Here is a 25,830-nt window from a genome sequence, read left to right on the forward strand (position 1 = left end):
TTTTTGTACTTGGAAAGGCCGTTCTGGCTGTTGCTGTGTGGTGAAGTGGATAGAGGAGAAGAGGCTGCTTGAGTACGGGGGCGGAGAGTACCAATTCCAAAAAGCAGGAAAACTTGGGAAGGAAAAGATGAAGGCAAGGCTCAAGAGATTTCTTCTACAAACTGTATGTACCCTTGGGAAGCTCACTCAAGTAACACAGCCAAGACGGCTACCGTATTTACCAACTGGAGCTAAGAGACACGGAATGGCAACGAATGAGACCGCCTGAGCAGAGCACAGGAAAGGGCTTGAGGCTGGACCTCAAGAAGGATCACAGCTCAAAAGGCTGGAGGAGAGCAATGAGTTTGGCAATGGCTGATGGGGCCAAAGGACCAAAGAGAAAGGGTAGCACTACGGAAGCCGAGACAGGTGTAATACAAGGAGTACCTACGTCCAATGCTGCCAAGGGGTGAAGGAACAGAAGGATGAAACACGGTCCACTGGACATGACCAAAACCTTAACTGTGCTTACACAGAAGCCATGCCAGGGCCAGGGGTGAGTGGAATGTGAGGGGAAAGGGAATTAAGTAGAACTCGTGGCATCATAAAATTCTGACATCTGAGCATGATTCCACATGCAATTGAAAAGTGATGTCAAAAAGATAGATAACCCATAAGTGTTGGCATTTATGCTTAATTCTGATTTATCATCACTTGGTCACTACTCCTTATTTCTTCAAAGTCAATTATTAGTCTAAAACAAAATTTCCCCAAGCCTCTGACTCGGAATCTCTTGGCATGACTCAGATGTCTGGATTTCCCTTCACATACCTTTCCTTTAGACCACCCCATCTTCTCTAGCATCCTCTGGCCAAACTTGGAATCATCATTACTCCACGCAGTGTTTCTTGGATCCACAGCCCATTTCTGCTTCCGTCGACCTGCAAACAAATGAGCAGCTCGTCAGCAAGTCATCTTCCTACAGTGACCCATCACGCAAACAAGCACATACTTGCACACAGTACGGCACAGTCAACGTCCAGTGCAGTGCTACTGGACTGGACCATTTCTCCTGCGTTTCTCAATAACCATATATTCCCAAGAAATATACTGATTCTTTAAGATTCAAATTAAGATGTTCCCTCTAAAAATGACAAAGCAAAATAAATATCAGATATACCTACATTGGAGCCTTCCAATAATAGATGGAATTTTCAAAGAACCCCAGGACAGGAGATATTTTTACCTCTACTTTTCAGACTAGAAAGTCTGAGACTTAGAGAATGAAATCTGCCTAAAGTCCCCAAGTAGAACCTAAACCCTCCATACAAAGCAAAGTCCTACTGATTTCAAAACAGAGTCTTGGCCGGGCGTGGTAGCGCACGCCTTTAGTCCCAGCACTTGGGAGGCAGAGGTAGGAGGATCGCCATGAGTTCGAGGCCACCCTGAGACTCTATAGTGAATTCCAGGTCAGCCTGAGCTAGAGTAAGACCGTACCTCCAAAAACCAGAAACACACACACACACACACACACACACACACACAAAAAAAAAAAAAAAAAACAGAGTTTTGTCTCATGTAGCCCAGGCTGGCCCCAAATTCCTGATCCTCTGCCTCCACCTCCCCGCTGCTAAGATTAAAGGCACGTGGCACCATAACAGGCTCAAAACTTCTATTTCTATTTATTTATTTTTGTTGTTGTTTGTTTTTTTGTTTTTGTTTTTTTTTCAAGGTAGGGTTTTACTCTAGCCCAGGCTGACCTGAAATTCACTATGTAGTCTCAGGTTGACCTCGATCTCAGTGATCCTCCTACCTCTGCTTCCTTAGTGCTGGGATGAAAGGTGTGCGCCACCACACCAGGCACTCAAAACTTCTATTTAAAAAAATATTATTTTTTGTTTATTTATTTGAGAGCGATAGAGAGAGAACGAGGCAGATAGAGAAAGAGAGACAGAGATTGGGCGTGCCAGGGCCTCCAGCCACTGCAAACAAACTCCAGACCCCTTGTGCATCTGGCTAACATGGGTCTTGGAAAATCGAGCCTCGAACCGGGGTCCTTAGGCTTCACAGGCAAGTGTTTAACCGCTAAGCCATCTCTCCAGCCCAAAATTCTATTTTTAATATACAAACAATTATAACCTTGAAGAAAGTCATCTATGCCTCCATACTCATGATCTACAGATATGACACACCCTAAGGAAATGGCCCAAATGCCATAATTTATTCACTGAACTTTCAGAACAGTCTTTGGGCACTTAACATCCTATTGCATTTTGGCTATTTAGATCCATCCTTTATTGTTTCTATTACTCCATAATCTTAAGAGCCATATTCATTTCTCATTCTTTCTTATGCTTCATTACAAGGGGGGGGGAGCATTTTACCTAATCTATAGTCAATATCCAGTAAACATGTCAATGAATGTATGAAGGAATCACAATGAGGAAAAAGGAATAAGAAAAGAATTAAGGGAACTGCTTTGAGACTTTTTTTTTTGAAATACACACCAATAACTAACCACCAAGCACTCAAGCTCATCACTGTAGTTTGTTTGGGGCAGGGTCTGGCCTAGAACTCTCTATGCACCCAGGTTATCCTCCAACTTGCACCACCCTCATGCATGCCTGGATTATGGATGTGGATGGTCTGGCCTTATCACTGTAGTTTTTAAGGGAAATTAAGGCAGAGAAAGAACCCTGAGGTTCACAGGAGAATCTGAGCTCCTATAGGTGACCGTGGTCAAGCGAGGAATCTGGAGGTTTGAATGTTGTCCTCACTGATTTCACTGACCTCCTGCATCCACCTAAAAACACTATCAATCAATGAGCCTTCATATCCTGTTGAAAACTCATACCACCTCCAGTCAATGGGGCTCACTGTGCTACATGTAAGATCAGTAAGAAACACTGTTCAAACATGCAAGCAGAAAAATGCTCACAAGGCAAAACAAGGTGGACTCAAACTGAAAGTGTTTCGCAGGGGAAAAAAGGTGAACCTAGACTTGTCCCACGTGGATCAGTGAGCACTTCACTTGGTAAGTACTCAGCACACTGCACCAGGCTACTAAGCAACACAGCAGAGACGTGCAGCGTCCTGAACGTAATCTGGTTAGCTGTGTGTCAGCTCCACATCTAGAGAATGCCTGCCAGGGGTCTATGGCTGAGGCTGGTGAGGAGTCAATTCTGACTGTGACACAGCCTGCCCTCCCTGATAGAAACGCACCCATGTCATATGCTTATAACACAACGGACTGTCATGCTCCTTATCAAAGGTTAGTTCCTCTTTCCCAGGAAGGCAGGTATCCCAATCAAGGGGGACAGAGCTGTTTCCCAACAAAAAGTCTTGGGAGGAATCACAATTTAAAATTTTAAAAAATAACACTGGATCAAACAAAATGTAACACTGAAAAACTTCCCAGGGCCGTTTCTTAGAGGAGGGCAGAACAGGTATACTATGTGTCCCAATTTATGACCAGACCCATTTCCCTGCAGCATTTCCTTGCCTTCCTATTATCTGAATTTCCAGGTCTGCCCTGATTGAACCACCTTTCGCCTGCTGCTGTCACGGCTTGCATATAAAGTGCCCCAAAGCTGATGTGACCTCTAGCTGGTAGACGGCAGAGAGGTAGCAGCACCTTCTGATGCTGGGACCTTGCCCGACCCCCCCCCCTCGCCACCATGAAGTGAGCAGCTCTGCTCCACCACAGGCTCCAGGACATATTAATGTTCAGTGTCACCTCAAACCCCCAAACAATGGAGCGAAGCAACCATGGACTGAAACTGCAAGCCAACAAAACTCTTTCCTTCTTTGTTTCTCTCAGGCATTCTGCAACAGCGATGGAAAGCTGACTTTACACATCTGTCTCTTGGGCCCGTCTACACTGTTCTCTGAAGGCAGCTCTACTACCCTGAGTGGAAAGAGCTAACGGAAGGCCTGAAACTACCCTCTGAAAGGCTTGTTGACAAGGCTGGCCTGTGCCAGAGAACCTGTATCTCAGGAAGGTTCCTCCTTTCTCACAGCCGGGAAGAGTGGCTCACTGGGATTCCCAGCTTATGCAAATGCTGTGCTTTATGCTGAATGCCGGCTTTCCTGAGGTCTTCTTTTCGGTGGGGGGGGGGGGGGGATGCTGCAACATGTGTGACCACGCCAGAAGACTCTGGACGCCTGTGTCTGGTTGCCCCTGGACACTGCTCTGTGCATTTTTTTTTCTTTTACTTACTCTGCTCAGCGTCCATTAGCCACACAACACTGTATAGCTGTATATTGAGTCCCGTACCTGAATTCCACAAGTCACTGAATCTGGGGGTATGAAACAGCACTGAACCATCTTCCAGCAGGGACTCCTCCTACTGGGACATCGAACTGTAACTAGTTCTTCCAGGATATGTTTGAGGTAACCCCAATAAACGCCCATCCAGAGCACAACTAAAGGGGCTTCGCTTTTCTACCCAGGCCTGATGCCCCAAGGCTTGTGCTTAACTAGGCTTTCCCTGAAGGTCTGCTGAGTCCCAACAACCAAGGAAAAAAGTTTTGCCTTTGCAATTTTTCCAAACAGTCAGACATTTAAGAACCCAAAACATACAAACCATGAGTCCTTATTTAAAAATAGGGCTGGCTTAGTGATTAAGGTGCTTGCCTGTGAAGCCTAAGGATAGATTCAATTCCCTAGTACCCATGTAAGCCACATGCACAAGGTGACACATGTGTCTAGATTTTGTTTGCAGTGGCTGAAGACCCAGGGATGTCCATTTAAATTCGTTCAATTCTCTCTCTCTCTCTCTCTCTCTCTCTCTTACACACACACACACACACACACACACACACACACACACACACAAATAGATAAGACCTGATATGACTGCACTCATTTGTAATACCAGCACATAGGAGGTACAGAAAGGCAGGCCAGAAGTTCAAGCCTTCAAGTCAAGTTCAAGGCCATCAGCCTGGGACACATGAAACCCTTTTTCAAAAAGTCAAAGTGGAAAAAATGATTCAGAACACATTCAAGATTGAGGAAATTGGAACATAAAATTCTACTGCAGTAAGCTTTCAAATCCATCAGCTTTAGTGTTATGATTTTATTACAAAATATAAAGACTACAAGTGCCAAAAGTTGGCCATGAAAAGGAAAGCATCTATTAAAAAAAGTATTATTATCAAAATAACCTGAGTCTAAACATGTGAGGTAGATAAAGACCAAGGAGTGAGGGAAGTACACAAAATTCCTAGCTTGCAAGGGGAGGTTTGTGTCAGCAAGATTTCTTATGTGAAAGAGGGGAAACTCAATAGAACACACCTGATAATCAGAGATATATACTGTCACTACTTAAATGTGTATATGTGTGTTTGTATGTGTGTACCAGTGTGTCTGCACATGTGTGAACATGCATGTAGAGGCCAGAGGTCAGTATCAGGGGTCTTTGTCAAGCACTTTCACCTTCTTTTTTGAGACAAGGGTCTTTCTCTAGCCTAGAACTCACCAGCTTGGCTACAGTAGCTGGTCAGCAAGCCCCAGGGGTCCCTTGTCTCTACATACCCAACAGAGGGAATGCATGCACTGCCACTGTGCCTGGCTTTTATGTGGGCGATGGGGATCTGAATTCAGGTCCCCATACTTGCATGGCAAGCACTTTACCCACTGAGCCATCTCCCCAGTTCTCCCACCCCTTTGTGAAGCAAGGTCACCTTGGCCTTGAACTCATGGCAGTCATCCTGTCTCAGACTCCACAGTGCTGGGATTACAGACATGGGCCACCATACCTGGCCCAGGAATGCTAAGAAATTAAAACAAAACAAACATACAAAAAAACGAGGACTTCACAGACAGCTTAGCAGTTAAGGCACTTGCCTGCGAAGCCTGAGGACCCATGTTCAACTCTCCAGGTTCCAAGTAAGCCAGGTGCACAAGGTGAGGCAAGTGCACAAGGTCGCACATGCCCACAAGGCGTTGGAATTCGAGTGCAGTGGCTGGAGGCCCTGGCATGCCAATTCTCTCCTTCTCTCAGAAAAAATAGGGGGCCAGTCTGTTGGGCTTGCCTCAAGGAAAAAAAAAACAAAAAACTAGATTCTTTAAAACATAATAATTTCACTGATGATGGATGAAAACAATCTGCATGGCAAAGACAAATAAAGGAAATAGCATATTTAAGTGGAAATGCTTACTAAGGGGGGAACATAACCATACAAAACAAGCTACAGAATGCGCCTCATTTCTTTTCTTTTTTTTTAATTTTTATTTATTTGAGAATGACAGAGAAAGAGGCATATGAGAGAGAGAGAGGGAGAGGGAGAGAATGGGCTCGCCAGGGCCTCCAGCTACTTCAAATAAACTCCAGATGTGTGCGCCCCCTTGTGCATCTGGCTAACGTGGATCCTGTGGAATCAAGCCTCGAACTGGGGTCCTTAGGCTTCACAGGTAAGCGCTTAACCGCTAAGCCATCTCTCCAGCCCAAGCCTCATTTCTTAAGCTACCAGAGAACTACTGTTGGGCACTGTAACCACGGGACCTGAGACTTCTCTGTGCTTCTATTTTCTCATGTCTAAGATGAGAACATCAATCCTAAATATCTTACCACAGGAATACTTAAAAAAAAAATTCGCTTAGAAATTCTAGACAAAAACCCCATAAATTATTATATATCATGCCAAAGAAAAGAAACTTTGGGGTAATAGAGAGGAGAATCAAAAACTGTCTTGAAGCCATGGTTGAATTAAGGATATCTGTGAACAGCACTTCACATCCTAGTGGACGTACAAATTTTTAAATAGACACACTAAGTTAATCAAGAAAACAGGCACAAACAAATAGCTGAGCCAGGGATCATGTTCCCAAGGGCATGCTGAATTAAATATTCATCAGGGTATGTGAGAAGTCAAAGTGATTTTAAGCAATCCAGATCCTAATTCTGTCTACTCACCTTCACAGATGAAGAAACAGAGCTTACAAGATCAAGATCGCCACCTGAAATGTGCTCCTCTAAACAACTGCTATTTAAAAACACCTGAAAGCCACTCATCTCCGTTGGAAAGATAAGAGAGGTACAGCGGTAACTCCATCAATTTTTTACCACTTTCTAGCTAGATGTCTTGGAGCCTATTACTTTCCTCCGAACTTCACTTTGTGCCCCAATAAAACAGAGATGGTTCCTGACCAATTTCGTTCTGCGCTTCTAGACCTCCGTCAGCCCCTTAGACAGCATGCTGCCTGCATTTATTTTGCAACATCCCGGTGCAGCCGCAGTCGCTGTTTAAGCCAGCTGTTTCTGTTCACTGACTGCCCCAGCCAAGGGCCAGTTCTTCGTGACCACCGCACGACTGCCATCTGGCGGCGAGCAACCTTAGCTACAAGTCTCATTGTAAGTACAGCAGCGTTCCCAGGGAGAAGTTAGGGAGCTTCACAGCGCGATGGGAAAGATCAAAGGCAAAGAAACACAGTGGGGTGTGGTGGCCCGAGGTGGGAATAACTCCAACTAGCCACGGAAAACCCTGCCGCCTCACTTAGAACTCATCAGCCCGCACCTTCCTCCCGAAGGCTAACTTCCGGTGTTGAATGCTTCCAACCCTTGCTTCTCCTTTTTTCCTGGCTCCAACACACCTTCCATAGTTGGGATTTCACTGCCCGACGGGATGCTACTGAACCACCTCCTTGTCTTTAACCCGAGGAAACTGAGGCCCGGGGAAGTGAGGGAACCAGTCCGGGACACAACCGCCGCCTGCAGGGACAGCGTGGGACCTGGATGCCTGCCTCGCTGTCAGACGAGCCGCGCGCGTCCCAGGCGAGCACCAGGACGACAGGCTCGAGGCGACATCCACACGGTCGCTAGCACACCGGATTCCAACGTCTCTGCGGGCCCCGAACCCCGGCCTGGGACGCCCTCGTCCCCACAGAGGCGTCCTTTCCCCCGGCGCCCGACACTCACGCTCCGCCAGCATCGACATGTCGCGGAGTCTGCGGCGCGCTGGCCCCGGAACCGCGGCGGCAAGACCCGCGGCGAGCAAAGAGAAAGCGCGCACGCCGGGCGGAAAGGCAGCGGGCGGGGCGCGGGGCGATGACGTCAGAGACGCGCGACTCGCCCGCCACCACGTGCAGGCGAGGGCCGCGGCCGCCCACGTGAGCGAGGAGGCGTGGCTACGATCTGAGGGGCGTGGCTTGTGGCGCGGGCGGAGAGGGGCGGAGCCACGGCGGGCGCGGCCTTCCGGTGGGGCAGAAAGAGGCGCGCGCGGGCTCCGCCTTGCAGCCGCTCGCAGGGTAACCCCGACGTGGAGAAGGCGGACAACCCTGGGGGCGCCACCGTTGAGAAGGGTGCTGACGGGAGACTCGGAGATCCTGGGCTGGAGGGGGAAGACATGACACTGTTGAACTGTGTCTTTTCTGCATACCTCTACGTCTGTGTTCCGGGGATGATGGGTGGGGGAAGGGAGGGAGAGAAATGTGACAACGTCTTGGAAACCCGCACATTGCTGGTGCCCTGGTAGGAGCCATGCACATGCACATGCACGCCCGCAGGGAGTGACGTTCACCTGGCAAACAAAAACCCACCATATTCTTGTACCCAAGCGTGAGAAAAGCTTAGTTCTTCTGTAGTCTTCAGAGTTAAGATGTCACACTGGCTCCAGTAAACTCCTCCCATCCCAAAGGCTCCTTATCTGCCGCACCTGGCATTGGCTACGCATTCCACTTCCCGCTTTTTGTTATTTCCCCCTCCAGACCTGCGACGTCAGCTCTTACACAAGTCATTTGTGTTCTCTCCCGATAGCCTCTCTTCCTCCAGGGGACCCTTCTCTGTCGTGAGTTCAGCCTCGCCTCTCTTCCAGATGGGTCCCAAGAAGACTTCTAATCTAGACCTCAGTTGTTCCCAGCTCCACACTGCAATCAATGGACTCCTTTTTTTTCTAGGAAGGGGTGTGCTGGTGTCTTCGAGGAATAGCGAGCACCTGATGGCTGTCATGAGGAAAGGGCTCAGGTCTGGGGACCACCAGTTATGCAAACTAGGTGTGACTGTCATTTACCACTGCACTCCCTACCTGTAAGATGAGAGGTTGAGAACACCCAGCCAAGGAAGCATGTGCTTGTCCATGGATTATAAATACCAAAGAGGGAGCAGACATGACAGCTGTGCCGATGAGGCCAGCCGAGTCTTAACAAAGTCGTACCCCAGTACACATGGGCTGCAACCCCAGTCCTTTCCATCTCTTTTTCCCTGGGCTAGTCTGTACCGCAAAGCGCAGGTGGATGGTGGGCTGCAAAGCAGGCGGGCACGCAGGAGAAATTTCCTCAGCTATGCCTGTAACAGGACTGAAAACAGAGCACATGGTGAAGGGGGTAAGCTTCCTTGTGTTCTCACAGTCTTAGAAAACCATTAGCCTACACGAGGATCAGCCTGTGGGTGGCGCTGCCGAGCACCTGCTCTTGGATCCTTTGTCCCTCTGCATTTGAAAACATTCTTGGGAAGATCTGTCAGCTGCTATTAAGCCGTTTACCTCAATTTGACAGCAAGTTTGGAGACAAGAGCAGAGAAAATAAAAGTGTCAGTGCAGATTTGGAGTTTTGGGGGGGGTCCAAGATGGTTAGAACACTGTAGGAAACATCATAATTTTGCCTGATGCAGAAACTCAACTTGATGATTAAAAAGTAAACTCAGGGCTGGAGAGATTGCTTAGTGGTTAAGTCACTAGCCTGCGAAGCCTAAGGACTCATGCTTGACTCTCCAAGTCCTACATAAGCCAGACACACAGTGACCAAGCACGCACATGCGCACAAGGGGGTACACACATCTGGAGTTTGACTCCTGTGGTTGAGGCCCTGGCCAAGTCCCCCCACCCTCTCTCTCTTCCTCCTCGCTCTCTTGCATAAAAAAAAAGGCAGCCTGTTGAGCTTGCCATAAAACAATTTTTTTTAAGTAAACTGATAAATTAATCTTCATAGAAATAAGGGGCAATGGAAAAAGATTCTGAGATTATCAGTGTGAATTTCAGTTGCATCATTTGAAAATATTCTGTAGTCTTAAAAATGCAACTTCCAGTCTCAGAACTCCTAAGCAATATTCAGTGAAGAAAACTTTCAACATGATTCATTTGTGCCCTACACAAGCCTTTTTCATTATGAATGTCATATGATGGTGCTCAGAACACATCCTTGTGTAGCCTGAATTTGACTGAGCAAGACAATGCTTCCTTCCACTATGCACTGTTCCCAGGAAGAAAGACCACTGGGTGGAATTCCTGGATTAAGGCTGTGATAGCTTATACCAATGGTCAACTTGATAGGGCCTAGAATCACCCGGGAGAGATTAGGTTTGTCTCTGGACATGTCTGTGATTAGGTTAATTGAGGTGGGACCTCAACTGTGGTCCTGGTCCTGGACTAAAAAAAAAAAAAAAAAAGACAGCTGGGGCTGGAGAGACGGTTCAGTCGTTAAGGCACTTGCCTGCAAAGCCGAGTTTGATTCCCTAGTGCTCATGTCAAGTCAGATGCATAAAGTGGTGCATGCACCTAGAGTCCAGTTGTAGCCTCTGGAGGCCAGGGTGCACCCATTCTCTCTGTCTCTCTGTCTCCCTGTCACAAATAAATATATTCTAAGAAAAAAGAAAAAGAAAACAAGACAGCTGGCTGAGCACCTGCGTTTATCCTTGCCTGTGCTCTGCTTCCTCACTGTGGACTGAATGTGAGCAGCTGTCTCAAGCCCCTTGCCTTCCCTGCCGCGATGGAATGGAACCTGGAACCATTAGCTGGAAACATACACTGCCTCCTTTTTATGCTGATTTTTCGTCAGGTGTTTTGTCTCAGCAACAAGAAGGTAATTGACACAAAGGCATGTACATTCCAACGTCAAAAGTAAAAAGTAGAGGAGTCACACTTCAAAACGAGAGGAGCTGGTCGTGGTGGCGCACTCCTTAAACCCCAGCACTCAGGAGGCAGAGGTAGGAGGATCACTGTGCATTCAAGGCCCCCCTGAGAATACATAGTGAATTCCAGGTCAGCCTGGGCTAGTGGGTTAGAGTGAGACCCTACCTTGAAAAACCAAAAGAGAGAGAGAGAGAGCTGGGAAAATGACTCAGTGGGAAAAGCGCTTCCATACAACCATGAGCACTTGAGTTTGGATTCCCAGTATTTACATAAAATGCTGGGAATGGTGGCACCCGCCTGTAATCCCAGCAGTGGGAAGGTGGGGTGAGAGAATCCCTGAGGCTCACTGACTACTTAGTCTAGCTGAATCAGTGAGGTCTAGGTTCAGGGAGAGATGCTATCTCAAAGAGTAAAGTAGAGAGAGACTGAGGAAGACCCCTGACATAAACCTTTGGCCTCCACATGCACACACATACATGTACACATGCATCTTCACACAAGCACAGAGACACACACACGCACATGTGGGAACACATACCATTATGCATAACACACACCCTTAAGACACAGAGAGAGGGAGGTAGGGCGGGCACAGAAAAATAAATGGCAGCCGGGCGTGATGGTGCACACCTTAAATCCCAGCACTCAGGAGGTAGAGGTAGGAGGATTGCCGTGAGTTTGAGGCCACCCTCAGGCCACCCTCAGGCGACATAGTGAATTCCAGGTCAGCCTGAGCTAGAGTGAGACCCTACCTCAAAAAAACAAAAAAATAAAAATAAAAATAAAATAAATAAATGGATCAATTTCTGCCTGTTTTGGCTTCAGAAAAAAATGTGTCCAAATATGTCTCTAGGTGTTACACTACATTGTATGATATATGTGGCAAATGACAGCAGTTCACTCACTTAGCTATAGGGATCACCACAATAGTTCCTCCACAACCCCAGCTACCAGTAACAAGGATGCCCAAAATTCTCTTTCTATGTCCCAGAGAAGAGCAGGCCTGCTGTCATGGGGATAACTCATGTGCTAAATCCTCACCCCTAAGGAGACATCATTAGGAAGTGGAGCCTTTGAGAGGTAACATGGCGGGGAGAGTGGAGCTTCACAATGGGACTTCAGGCCCAGAAGCTTTCTTCCTCTCAGCTCCACCATGTGAGGACACAGCTGTTGCCTCTGTGGACCAGGAAGCAGCCCCTCACCAGAAACTCAATCTGGCAGACATGTGAAACTTAGACTCTTGGCTTCCAGAACCCTGAGGAAGAAATTTCTGTTATTCATAAGCCACTCAGTCTAAACATTTTGTTACAGCAGTCCAAATGGACTAGGACAGTCCATATATTGGCACTGGGTAAGAATAAAATTCTGGACCCACATTGCTTCTGAATAAGAATACAAAAAGGGTCTTCTGTCATTGCCTTTTAAATATAAATATAAATATGAATACATACTATATATACTTATATATTATACATATACTATAATATATATGCTTATACATACATATATACATATATATACTTTGTGGGAAGAGAGAGGGAGAGAGTGAAGGAGAGTGAGACAAAGATGGAGAAAGAGAGAGAAAATAAGTTGGCATGCCAGGGTCTCCTGCCACTGCAAATGAACTCCAGATGCACGTGCCACTTTGTGTATCTAGGCTTTATGTGGATACTGGGGAAATGAACCCAGGCTGGCAGGCTTTGCAAGCAAGTGCCTTTAATGGCTGAGCCATCTCCCCAGCCCTAAGATTGTCTTTGATACAAACATTTAGGAGAGTGAGTACACTTCTTGTAGGAAGGATTTTAGTTTCAGGTCATTGGTAAGAGGCTTATCAGAAACCAAACCTTCCTTAAACCATTGAAACTACTCTAAGCTGAGGATTTCCCATTAATTTAATAACTGTTTTGGAAAGACGATTTTGGGATGAGTAGACTAAAGGGACTTCCTGTTTCCTTCCCAGTGGACAGGTCCCCAGATTTGCCCCTTCATAGGACTAAGATTTATGTTATGTTACTGGTATCTGATAGATTTCAGAAGTACTGACTTAGACTTTAAAATGATCCAGCCAGAGCCCTGGCCAGGGTCACATATTCTCAGGAGAACAGACTAAAGTTAAGCAGATGTGGTGATTTGAACATAAATGTCCCTCATAGACTCATGTGTCTGAAGACTTAATCTTGAGTTGAAGGTCCTACTTGGGAAAGCTGTGGAACCTTTGAGAAGTAGAGCCTTGAGCTTTCTTAGCTTGGCTGTCTTGCTGTTCTCTCACTACTTCCTCCATGCTGATGGGATGATGGGATGCCAGCTTTCTGCTCCTGCCATGCTTTCCCCATCACCATAGACTCTGCTTTCTGGAACTATAAGCTGAAAGAAGCATTCCTTCTCTAAGCTGCTTCTGCAGGGTATTTTGTCTTAGTAACAAGAAAGTAATGTGTCCAGTGGGCATTTCAGAAAAGCAAAGGCAGGCTTACTCATCAGTGTTCCTCCAAGCGAAGACAGATGGGGAGTGTGGAAATGCAAGTATAGAGAGCTACAAAAGGGGGGGAGAACAGGATATTAAGGGAGGTGGATGAAATGACCAGTTGTTGAGGCTGCGAGCCTCTGCTCACTGAACCTTGAACTCCTCCGTCTGATGAAAGTGCTCTCTCTGTGTATCTTGTTGTCTTTCTGGCTCACTTCTCCTTTCCTCAGAGGCATCCCACATTGGGGCAACCTTGTGCTGAGGAGGGCACACTGACAGCAACATGGATTCCTGTCCAGTCAAGTTCCCCTCCCTTTCCTCCCAAACCACGCAGTGTGAAAATGGACTACATCCATGCATTCAAGGGAGAGTAGAGAATAATGTCCACAGCTCATATCAGCACCACCTTTCGCTACACATGCTTTGAAAACTGTTGAAGTCCCACGGATGCAATTCCTCTTGGCAACTCTCTTCCCCTCCCACCCCACTCCTTGCCCATCCCACTCCTTAGCCCACCTCCAAAATGAGTACGATTGTACCCCATTTTGCTTTTCTCCTATGATGACAACAACAACAACAAAAATAAATAAATAAAATAAACCATCCTAGTGGAAGGAGAAGAGACCTTTTGTAGCTCACTGCCTCTGAGGCAGTTTGCTCCAAGGATTCATTGGCAGTTTTTCTAACATAAGGCATTAGAGAAGAAAACTGTTATATCAGAAAACATAACCCAAAAGTTTTCCTTTTCTTCCCCACCCTTGCATCTGCACTTTTAACACCGAGTTTACCCCTCTAGCTTTTTCTCAGGATTTCCCCTACTTAGCCCCTCCATTGCAGTCCACATCCAGGCTTTGGAAGTGGGAAGTGTAGATGTGGACTTGGCTTGCCTTGTAAGTGGGGGTGGCTGGGTACAGCACACAGCACAGCCAGAAGTAGTGGTGACATAGAGCAGACCACCCACCTACCTCTGCACTTCCCTTCCTCACTTCACCTCGGTCCTTTCCCATCTCCTTCCAACTCCCAGGCCCAGAAGCCCTCAGTGTGGTGGAGGCCACCCTCTGCTCCTACTGAGGCCAACTGACACCCACAAGTCTTCCCGCCCATGAGAATTTGTCCCGCCCCAACTATGTAGAAAGGAAAAGGCACGCACACGTGTTATTAAAATGAACTGTTTATATTATCTCAGTTGAGTCAATACATTATAATGTATTAAAATGGAAAGGTACAAAATTGAAATAAATACTTTCTGATTCATGTATAAATCTTTTTTTTTTTTTGTCAAGATGACTTTTATCGTCAGTACATGTCACAAGAAAACATTTAAAATGACACCAAAACAATTGTTGAAATCATGGTGCATGGAGGAAAAAGGTAAAGAAAACAACTGTTGGCTTGTTTTGGCATGAGACCTTGATACAATTTGGGTTCCCCAAAACCACGTGAAGGGTGCGAAAATAGAAATGCTCAAAACTGACTTAAAAAAATAAACAGGCTTTACAAAAACCCTCTTTTTTTTTTTTTTCTGAGCCCACACACTTCTCTACACGGTCTGCACTTACAGTAGATACATTCATTATTGTCCAAGGGAAGACAGCAGCTGCCTTTCACTTAAAGAGCTTGGTGGAGAGGCTGAAGGAATATGCTGCAGCTGAAGGTGAGTAGAATGTTCCAGAAAACAGAAAAGTCTAGATGGTCTTCAGGAACAGCACTGAGCATGATGGGGGTGGAGGGGTCTCTGGGAGAGAGGTGGAGGTGGATGACAGGGAGGTGTCCAGATCTGAAGCAATGGAGACCAAGGGACGGAGTCAGGCCGGCGGCAGCCACCGTGGGCCTAGGCAGCTCTCCGTGTGAGCAGTCCTGGGTTTGTCCTCAGCCTGGGAACACTGCGCTGTCAGCGAGAGGTGGGCCTGGGCTTGAGTCAGGCTTAGCCTCCTTTCTGGTACAATAGCACTGGGGAGACAGGCAGGCTTCCCAGGGACCCCACGGGAGAGGCTTCTCTCCTAGTCTGACTGTTTGTTAAAGTGGTCATTAAGGCAATAAGGACTTTAGCAAAGTGGAAGTTAAGGGCAGCTAAATTCAGCCAGATCAAAGGTAAACAGAAGGTGAGAAGGGGACCCATTCTCCTCAGCTACCTTCCCCAAGCCCAAGAGGCCTCGGCTCCTGGAGCACTGGATTTACAGTACACAGTAGCAGAGGGCTTGCCCTTTGGGGGTGGCTCCAAGAAAAGAAGGCTCATCCCTGACTTGGGGCAATGTATCCATGCAGTTTCTACTCTTCAGACTCTTTGCTGTGGTCACTTGCTGGTGAGTGGCCAGTAGAAGCACCAAGGTTCATATAGAAGTTAGGTCAGGATCCTGGTGGTTCATCCCAAAGTTCTTGAACACCAAGGGTCCTGGAGAGCCAGGCAAGATGCTCTCGTGCACCATGAGACCTACACTGCTGGAGAGTACAAGCATTCTAGACTTCCAGGCTGGACACCCTCTCCCAAGCAGACGGAAGAACGGCTGCAGGGCCAGCGGGATGCGCGGTCCCAGGAAGTCTCCAGGAAGTGGAAGAAGCTCTCCTGACCTGAATGTACACACAAGTGACAGAACAGGACAGACAGAAGAACTGTTCCCTTCCTCCGTGCTGTGGAGTCAGGGGATGGACAGCTACCTTGCAATGCTCTGGGAAGGGTGGTCTCTGAGAGCTGCTTGTCCTTCTGAGTCAGCTCTCATAAGAGGCTGGGTGATCTGACTGCTGAGACTGGAGTGGAAGAGACAGATATGAGGCAGTGACTGCCAAAAGGGTACAACCACTTGTCCCGCAGGGGAAGTACATGCGGCAAGGAAGGACAAGGCCAACAGAACATCCTCCATCATGAGATGGGAGGCCAGAAAGATCTCCCCCTGAATAAACCTGGGGCCTGGGGATACAGCAGCATGGAGACACTAAGCTCAAGTTACTCTGGCCTACCTTGGAGGGACACTCACGGGGGTGAGACATGGACCAGGCAAAACATGACTCCATAATGGCCAGCCATCTGGGGCCAGCTTCAGGCCTGGTCTTTCTCTAATAGAAGTCATCATTTTGGCCTTAAGAAAAGTGGACAGCCATTTTATCCGGCAATTAATAGAAGCATCAGCAGTAAAGAAAATGTGCTAAGCCATGAGGATGTGAGCGCAAGATTGCACATGAGAAAAGAGGTCATTACTGAAGTCAATTGGTAGGCACATGGGACTTCCTGGGCTAATTCTATCATAGCCTATATTCAGGTATGTTCCCTAAGTTATGCACAAAACAAAACAAATCCTCTCAGAGCAGGTGCAGCTTACTCCCTCCTTTCACAAAACACCCAATGGCACACAGGTGTGGAGACGGAACCAGAAGTCAGCCATCTTTCCATGGGGATTGAGATATTGCAGTTGGCTTTTGATGTTTCGGTCAATGTCCTGTTCTCTGGCTCTGCTCTGGTCTTACCAGGGTAAAAAACAAGCGGAGCTCTTTAGAACTCTTTGTCAGTGAACCTTAAGGACATAATAGATATGGCAGGTGCCTTTATTGCTTTCTAGCCTTACAGACACCTGTCTGGGGAGCTGGTGAAGCTCAAGAGAGGGCAGTCCTGGGTTAGGGTGCTGCCATGCCATGGGTGGTAAGCTGGCATGTAATGGCAGCTGCCGGCTGGGGTCATGTTATCATCAATCGTGCCTGTTGTTTAGATGCATTTTTAAGAATTTAGGAGGCACATGAACTGCACTAACAGTTCAGAAAACAAATTTCAGCACACAAAAAGGAAGGTTTGCTACAAATGCACGGGACACTATGCAGAGAATACCCACATAGGAGTACGTGACTACAATGTACAACACAGTACAAGATAGCAGGATCGTGAATCATTTCCAAATTTTGTTGTGTTTTCTAGCTTTTTAAAAAAAAGAACAAAACGCTGATCATCATTCCCAATACCAAGCATATTAGCACCAGGACCCACAGCCACAGCTGGGAAAGTGGGTGCATCTTGACACAGCAGGCTGGCTACGTGAGTAACTGGCCATCTGAACATGCCCTTCTCCCATGGAGCCACCAGAGATGCTCTGTAGCCCTAACTTTCAAAGGGAGAATCTCCAACCCCAGTCTGACCCATCCTGTAGGGCAGGGACATACCTCTTCTCCAGGGACCAACACTTGCAAAGACACTCATGGTCTTTTCTTGGTTCCCACCAGGCTTCTCTACAGTTGACTGGGGCCTGGTGGGTGCAGAGGTGGGGTGGGAGGGACGGGCTGGAATAGCAGTACTTTAAAGGTATAAAGAAAGCCCTTTCAAAAATCTTCAACTCACGGAACCAGAGAGACGGCTTAGTGGTTAACACACTTGCCTGCAAAGCCTAAGGACCCATGTTTGAGCTCTCCAGATCCCACTTAAGCCAGACACACAAAGATGAGGCAAGTGCAAGGTTACAATGCCCACTAGGTGGCGCAAGCATCTGGAGTTCGACTACAGTGGCTAAGGCCCTGGTGTGCCAATTCTCTCTCTGGTGCACACTCTCACTGAAAAAAAAAAATGTTCAACTCAGGAATTTTGGTCCCTTTTAAGAAACATTCCCAATCTAACTGAAATAGGAAATGAAATCTCCATATACTAAGGAATACAAGACTTTTCTGAACTAGAGGCTGAGGAAAGGGAGGCAGGACTCATGGTTCCTTCTCCAAGCTATAGTGAGAGTCAGAGGACCGCCTCAGCATATTCCAGATCAGATCTTCGTAAGCTTTTGGAGACAAATCTCAAAGAATCCTCTCAGAGGAAAACAGAGCAGGTAAGCTGGGTGCTCCCAAGTTCCTTGAAGGGGGAAGGTAAGGCCAAGAGGCTACCACTGATGTTGGGTAAATGGCACCCAGGGACATTCCCTTGTCTGCCATTTTACATGGGGAAAACACACTTTGGCTTCTGGTGGTGCCATGGAGATAAAAAGTTAACAATGTGAGGTATATTTGCAAACAACAACAAAACAGAAAGAATTTGTAGTACATATGAAGAGTTACGTGAATTAAAAAGTTGTGGGTTAGGCTGGAGAGATGGCTTAGCGGTTAAGGTGTTTGCCTGCAAAGCCAAAGGACCCAGGTTCGATTCCCCAGGACCCACGTAAGCCAGATGCTCAAGATGGTACATGCATCTGGTGTTTGTTTGCAGTGGCTAGAGGCCCCAGCACACCCATTCTTTGTCTTTCTCTCTCTCTGCCTCTTTCTCTCTCTCTAAAATACATAAATTAAAAAAAAAAGTTGTGGGTTTCCTGAGGGAGGCTAAGATAAAAGTACTATAGAATGTTCTTCCTAGAGTGACCAGAAGCCTCAGGGGTATTGTTATGCCTGTAGGAAGACATCAAATAAATCAAGTTAAGGGGTGGGAGATGGGTCGATGGACAAACTACCCTGGTTATTGAGAAAAAATTCCATTCCAGCAGATTCACAACAAGTGATAGATTTAGATTCTGCTGTTTTCTTATGCTCACTGGTATTTGTCACCTCTCAAAAACACAGGTAACTAAGACGTCAGCTCATTTCTTACCTCTAACCCTAACCTTCACTTAGCTTACACAGAGCTAAGCTGGGACAGTGGAAAGTGCACATGTGTGTTCCCATCAACTGGTCACTGAGGAAATGGATTATTCTCTTTGGTTCCCAGGGATTTATATCAAGCATGGCACTGGGGAGATAGCATATCAACCTCACAAATTTAAAGGCGCGTTCTGAGCTAGTGATTGTAAGTCAGGAGAGGAACAAGAGAGGCTTGAGTCTCCATCAGTTCTGAGTTTCCTTGATCATCACTCCCTCTCTCTCAGCTCAGCTTGTGTCATATGGGAAGAGATGACACTGGGTCACAAAGGGTCCTCGGGTCTTTTCTGGCATTCATGATCTGGGGTCCTAGAGATGCTGTCAATCTAGAATAGATGTGAGATAGGGGCTGAAGTTTAGGAAGAGCTCTATAGCCTTGTGTACAGGGACAGTGACCTTTGCTATTGGGAGTGATAAACTTTTTCACAGCTTCCTCAGACTCCTGACCAACGCCTGCACACTGTACTGATCCACCTGGATTCTGGCCACAAAGGGCCACAGCAGAGGTGCACCACTACCCTGTTCCTCAACAACCTACCCTGACTCTGAGAAAAAGGAGGAGATTCCTTCAGTGTATGTTGAAAGATGCCCACTGGAAATGGGCAGTAACATGATCCAGGCTCGCAGTCACGTTCGTTACTGAGAGCAGAAGTATGCACAGGGAAGAATCAGCTCGCAGGTGAGCTCCGAGCATTTAACTCCGAGGAGGAAGATAGGCAGAGACATCCAAGAACTAGTTTCCAAATGGCTGGCTATCTGGTGGATATTTTCCTGCAGAACCAATAATCCCAAAGACCTCAGAAGACTGTGACCTCAGCTTGAGGTGAAGGGAGTGGCCTGCTTACACAGGGCTGGACTGTTCTGCTTCAAGACCAGTGTTTGAGAAGCACAGCTCCTGGAAGTCAGTATCTAGATGCTGCTAGCAAGTTGTATGTGGGGTGGGGAGGGGCCCGAGGGGAGAATCTACCAGTCTGGAGGAATGGGGAAAATCAGAATGGCAAACTGCTAGAATGACCAGGGGACAGTAAGCCCAAGGCTTGCTTCTGATTCCACAGAGAGAAGACAGGATTCTAGGACGGGGGCTCAACTCCATTGTCCTGAGAAACTGCCTACCAATTGTTTAAGCACACTGAAGACCCAGGGAGAGGTCACTGCCTCCCCCTTCCAACACTACCCTTTCTGATCTTATATATGGAAGAACTAAGGGACAATGAGGCCACCTATTTTTCTGCAGTTTTCATGGGGTTCTGACAACAATCCTGGCAGGAAAGCCCAGCCTCTCTCTCTTTCTGGATCTTTCAATCTCTCCCATTGCCTTTCTGCTTAAATCACATGGAATGTCTGCCTGCTTATCTAGCTACAATATATAATATAGACTATTGTGTATAAAATATAAATAATTCTTAGATTCTTGCTTACCTTCCTATCCTTTTCTTCTTCTTTGTATAACTAGGATTTAAAAAAAAAAAAGTTCCGTAACAGGGGAAAAACCACAGTACTGCTCAAAGGAAGAGACTTCTGGAAGGAGAGATGGTCCTTGTCCTGGGGCTCAGGATGCTTTAGATCTGGACTGGACAGCAATTAGATGGAGCAAAATTGAACAGAAATCAGCAATGGAGACACCTGTGCCAGATGGCATGAAACTTCCACAACCTGGTTTTAAGGAACAGTAAATACAGTAGAGAGAGATAGATACGCTATGTGGAATCTTGAGTCCCAACATAAGTTATAAAAAAGAGTTATGCTAAAGTAAAGGAGACAGACATCATTGGGAATAAGTCTGGTTGACAACCAATCACCATTAGGATTAAAAAGTAAACCGGCCTTTTCACTGTGTACCTCCACAACATTTCTCAATGCACTAAGCACATTTTAACCATGCAAAAATACACAAACGTCTTAACTAGGTTGTTGTTTTGTTTTTGTAAAAAAAAAATCAAACACCAACATTATGCATTTTTGTTAATTATATTGGTTAAAGTAACAGCCAATGGCTGCCAGATATCAGATACATCATATACATATTTTTATACAGAATCTGGACAACACAACGTTACACATCAGAGAGAGAGGAAAAGAGAAAGAGATTATTTGTTCCTTTGTGGGTTTGTTTCTGAGTAAAAAAATAAAGTAAAAGATGAGAAGTGATGCTAACAAGGAAAACACGTCAACAGTCAGGAATACATAGAGAGACTTGCTAACCGGAAATACAGGAGGAAGAGAGTTCGTATTTAGGTCTGCGTCTAGCATTTTCTTCACTAAGAAACCGAGGAGCACAACAGGTGTGTTGGTTTGGAAAAGCGGAAAGAGCAATAACATCGTGCTGTCTATTTCCCAGCACGTTTCCAGCAAGAGGAGAAAAATAAATTGTAATCACAAATCAATCGCACAAGTTTTGTTCTCAAAAAATGTCCTCCCTTGCCCAGAAGGCTGGGCAGCGCAGGGGTGGGGGCAGCTCAGTTGAGAGAGTCCCTGGCAAAGGTTTGGCCAAAACCACTTGGCCTTGGATTAGTTGGAGATGTGAGCTGTCTGTGGGAACTCACGCAATGGGATGTGATGTCGCTTGCTCCGTCTAGGCAAGGGTTCCTGGTGCCAGCCCATGACACAGCCGGAGGAGACATGACCCCAAGACAAGTTCTGCTAGCCGGGCCCCAGTCCTGCCCCCTTAAACTTTTGGCGTCAACACAATCTTAAGGATTCAACCTGGAAAGAAAACAAGACCTTGAACACAAGCTATGGAAGCTCTACCGTAATTATGGTTAGATACAAAAATGTGAAAATTCAGATGTAATCAAAAATACAAAATCAGTTTCAATAGATTTGCTTTTTTTTTTTAACCATTACAGTGCAAGGTTTTTCAAATTACAGTAAAAGTTATGTGTCTGCTTACAGTAACTAGAATAAATAGCTGATTTTGTTCTAGAATCAGAGGTCCCTGATAAGTGAGAATGCACCAATCGGAAATCAATCCAGCACAACAAATGGAGACATTTACAGGAACAGAGGTCATTGCTGCCTTTGTCCCTTCAAACAGTAACAAAGAATGGTGTTTGCACAACCTCCTCGGAATAAGGTGCCTCCTCCTTTAAAAAAAGGAAAAGATAACAAATAGGTGGCACTGAAATTACAACAAGCAAAGGACTGGAAAACTGAGCCTGAAGGGCAGAGATTCCTGAGGGAGTTCCCGCATCACTGAGCTTTGCCAGTATACTTGGAAAACAATGCTTTGAGCCTCTCTGAGCAATTCAGCTAGCTTTGGGCTGTTGGGAGTGGGCGTGGTGCCACCTACTGGAGAAAAAGAAAACAACAGAAGCGCGTTCTGGGAGGCTGGGTGGGGAGTGAGCAAAAGCATAGTCATTGTCCAAGCCATGGTGTCTCTCAGGGTCTCATGTTCTGGGAGGAAAGAAAGGGAAAGGATCAAAAACTCAAAAGGACATCTGCAAATGGGAGTACCTCGCCCCCCCCCCCCCAACACTAAACCTCACCTTGGGACAAGAGGCTGGCAAAGAGCAACATGGCTAAAGGAAGTGACCAAGTGACTGTCTTCGCATCTACAGGTGGGACATGAGGAGAAGCAAGAGGGATCGTGGAAGCCTTGCCTCTTGAGCTTTGCAGCACTGGCCAGTCTGGGGTGGGTTAGGAAGTACATACGGCCACTGGAGAGCTAAAGACAGCCTCTCTCGGTGACCAAGAGGAGGGATGGATGTTTGGCACTTGGGCTTAGACAGCAGGCAGAAAAGCCTGCGAAAGTCACACAGCCTGCAAGTTGGTCTTTGGCCTTCTTCCTGAAGCCTCATGAGCCCAAACCCAAGAAAGCCATGTTCTGATGATGTGAGGGCTACTTCCTATACCAAGTTCTGATTAACTGTGGAGCAAGCTTTCTTGAAAAATTTAAGGGAACTATTTTATTTTGTGTGTGTGTGTGTGTGTGTGTGTGTGTGTGCGCGTGCGTGCGTGTGTGTGTGTGTGTGTGTGTGTGTATTTTTTGCGAGGAGAGAGAGAATGAACAAGAACCTGCCAGGGACTTTTGCCACTGCAAATGAACTCCAGATACATGTTCCACTTTATGCATTTGGCTTATGTGGGTACTTCGAAATCAACCTTGGGATTTTTCGCTTTGAAAAGCAAGCATTTTTAACTGCTGAGCCATCTCTCCAGCAAAGGGGACTAGTTTAGACTGTAACTGGAGGCATGGGATTAGCCAGTCTTGTGTGGGGTATGGCAGCCCCATCCCCTCGGCTGAGCTGGTATTCTGATCACTGGTTTCCTCCTAGCAACCTGTGTGTCAAAGGTGAGCAAATCTTTTACTCTCACCTACAGCCAAGCAAGACAGAAAACTCGAACTCCTCTGTGATGCCAGGATAAAAAGATACCTTTGACTCAGAGGGGGAGGTGGTAATGTCAGTCCAGGAAGTTCTTAATTGGGTAAAGCCTGGTTATCGAATGAAGCATGGGCTTCCACTACAAAACATAAGTACTACATTCCTCAAGAAGCAAAAAGCGCTTTGTAGACCTGCAAGATCTGTGTTCAGAGTACCCATGCTGCCCTGGCTCCCATCATGGCTGGAGGTGGTCAGCCAATACATGGCTTCCTACATCAGGTTACTGCCAGAGTTTGTTCAAGGGGTCACAAGCTCAGGCCGAACATGTCATTTGTCCTTGGCATAAAGAGCTCACACTCTTCTCTGGCCAGAAGAGATCCTATCTCCATAGGCCTCTAAATCGCCTCCTTACTAAGCTTGCCCAGAGTTTGAAATCCATCCACAGTCTATTACACCCCAGCGGGTCATTCTGGAAACATGCTCTCTGCTCCTCACCAGCCTGATCCACAGTATAGCTCACAGTGTGGTCCTCTGTTTGTTGCTATGGGTGCCATGAAAGTAACTGGCCCCTCTTGGCCATAGTTGACCATAGTTCTCTTCTAGAATGGAGGACTTCTGAAAGCTGGTTCACCTGCATAACCTTCACAAATAAGTTTCCATGGCTCTTCTTGGCCGCATCTGCTCTTCCCAAATGGTATTTCTAATCTGGTAGTCTGTGGTTGAAAAAACATTTAATAATTTGTGAACATAGATATACTGGCATGAAAAAGGGGAAAGAATGGAATTAGGGAATAAGATAATAGAGTGAAGTTTAAAGGCTAAAGAAAATGTTCCCAGGTCTAGAACACAGTCGCAGGTCAAAGCTAGCTTGGGAGTATTTGGAAGTACTTGGCCCCTGGCTGAAAGACATTCCCAGTAATGGTGTTTCTAGAATGGATGTTCTCAGTGGAGCTAGGTGGCTTCTGCTTTTCTAGCTCTGAAGATAACGTGGTTTGCACATCACTGGCCAGACACTGGAGTCTAGGGATGCTGTGTACTTCATTACAGAAGCCCGACCTCAGGCAGGTCAATTTCCCTGGCCTTCAGCCTCGCCGCTTGCAGATTGGATGTGACGTATCTTTTTCATTTTGTTAAGACTATCCAAGGAGATTACTCTAGGGAAAGTGCACAGCAGGCATCCAGGAAACAGCGTGGACAGCCTCCTTCACCTCTATTACATGTTACCTTTTTCCATGAAGTGAAGTCTCATAGCATTCTATATTCAAAGCACATTCTGAGTAAAACTGTCATCTGCTTTAAGCGGACTTTTAAAAGACAGTGGTGGTGGTGTGTGTGTTTTCTGGTATTGTTTAGTTTGCTCAACAATCTCTGAACATCCAACATGCCTGATTTCTGTGTGCTGAGCAGCTGAGTCTCTGGCCTTCCCATCATCAGGTCTCATGTACACTTGAACTCTTAGATATCAACTGCAAGAAGGGGTTTGAAGGAACCAAAGTGGCTCTTCCTTCCAAAATAAAGGCTTGGGACATGTTTATTAGGATGGTGAGCAGTTGGCTCCATCTCTTCTTTGAAGTCCAGAGAAAAAGCTAGGATTGATTGAGGAGATATTTACTTTGAATTGAAGGAGATCTCCTTGGATTCCTGTGTGCATAAATAAATATTGGGCTGGCTTAGAAGGGGGAGAGCTGAGAGTCTTCTAGTTTGTTGGTTATGTTGACGAAAGAATTCTAGGAGAGGAAAGGATATGAGGGGTGCTGTCTTTATTAGCAGACAAGGAAACTGCTTGGGCTTGCGCAGCAGGATGGTGTTAAACCCAGTGCTCGAGGCGCTGTGCTCGGGTTGTGCTTGAGACTTGATTCTGCCTGGAGGGGAGGAGGGCTGGGCATCATCTCCCTGTGGTCCTGGGGTGCTCTGCACAGCTTCCTAAGCTCTGTCGTAAGTAAAGTCACTCTCCACCTGGCCTCACATAGAAAAGACTGCTGGGTACATGCCTGATGGACTTGAGTGGTCCAGTTTGCCAAATCAAAATAGGATACCAAGGAGGGACAGCAAGTATTTTTTGAAGGCATAAAGAAAGAACAGCGTACCATTCATCACTGTTGAACTGAAAACCACTTTTTATTGTCATAATGGACTTTACTTGGAGGTAAAATACATAATACTTTGGAAATGGGCATGTGGCAAGTGATGAAGGCAATAGATATGATATACACTGACTTCATAACACCTTTGATGAGGTACTCCAACAGACATCTCAGAAGCTATCGTGACATTGGGACAATGACACAGAAAGAACAACTCTTTGGAGGAACTGAAATCATGTTGAGCTAAAGAGGCATTGAGGGCAGGGGGCACTGACCCAGGCCTTCTTACTTCCAAGGAACCTGTGAAAGTGTGCTGAGTAATACAAGGCTGTGTTGATACTTGTGCCCTATGTCCCTCTTGGCTGTTCCTAGGATAACATCATTCTCCTTTCTTCCCTGTAACCTATCTCCCTATATTTTTTTCATATTTTTTGAGGCAAGCCCAACAGACTGGCCTTTTTTAATGAGACAGAAAGACAATTGGCACACCAGAGCCTCCAGCCACTGGAATAGGGATACTGCCTAAACTAACACCTTCAGTCCCTAA

At 46.4% G+C, this 25,830-nt stretch overlaps 1 protein-coding gene across 2 annotated transcripts in view; it reads right to left on the minus strand.

Annotated features, from left to right (window-relative positions):
- Pinx1 (PIN2 (TERF1) interacting telomerase inhibitor 1) overlaps positions 1-8,007 on the minus strand; it is a 67,124-nt gene extending 59,117 nt beyond the window's left edge. The window contains exons 1-2 of one of the 2 annotated variants that reach the window (XM_004671390.2): positions 7,902-8,007; positions 811-920 (exon numbers count right to left, since the gene is read on the minus strand). In XM_004671390.2, the coding sequence (XP_004671447.2) occupies positions 811-920; positions 7,902-7,920 (129 nt within the window). In that variant the 5' untranslated portion in view covers positions 7,921-8,007. Of the gene's footprint in view, positions 1-810; positions 921-7,576; positions 7,879-7,901 lie in introns of those variants that run through there. The other variant, XM_045131646.1, reaches the window with a different exon arrangement.
- Positions 8,008-25,830: the final 17,823 nt, after the last annotated feature.

This window comes from Jaculus jaculus, chromosome 12, assembly GCF_020740685.1.
Source record: "Jaculus jaculus isolate mJacJac1 chromosome 12, mJacJac1.mat.Y.cur, whole genome shotgun sequence".
Lineage (NCBI taxonomy): Eukaryota > Metazoa > Chordata > Mammalia > Rodentia > Dipodidae > Jaculus > Jaculus jaculus.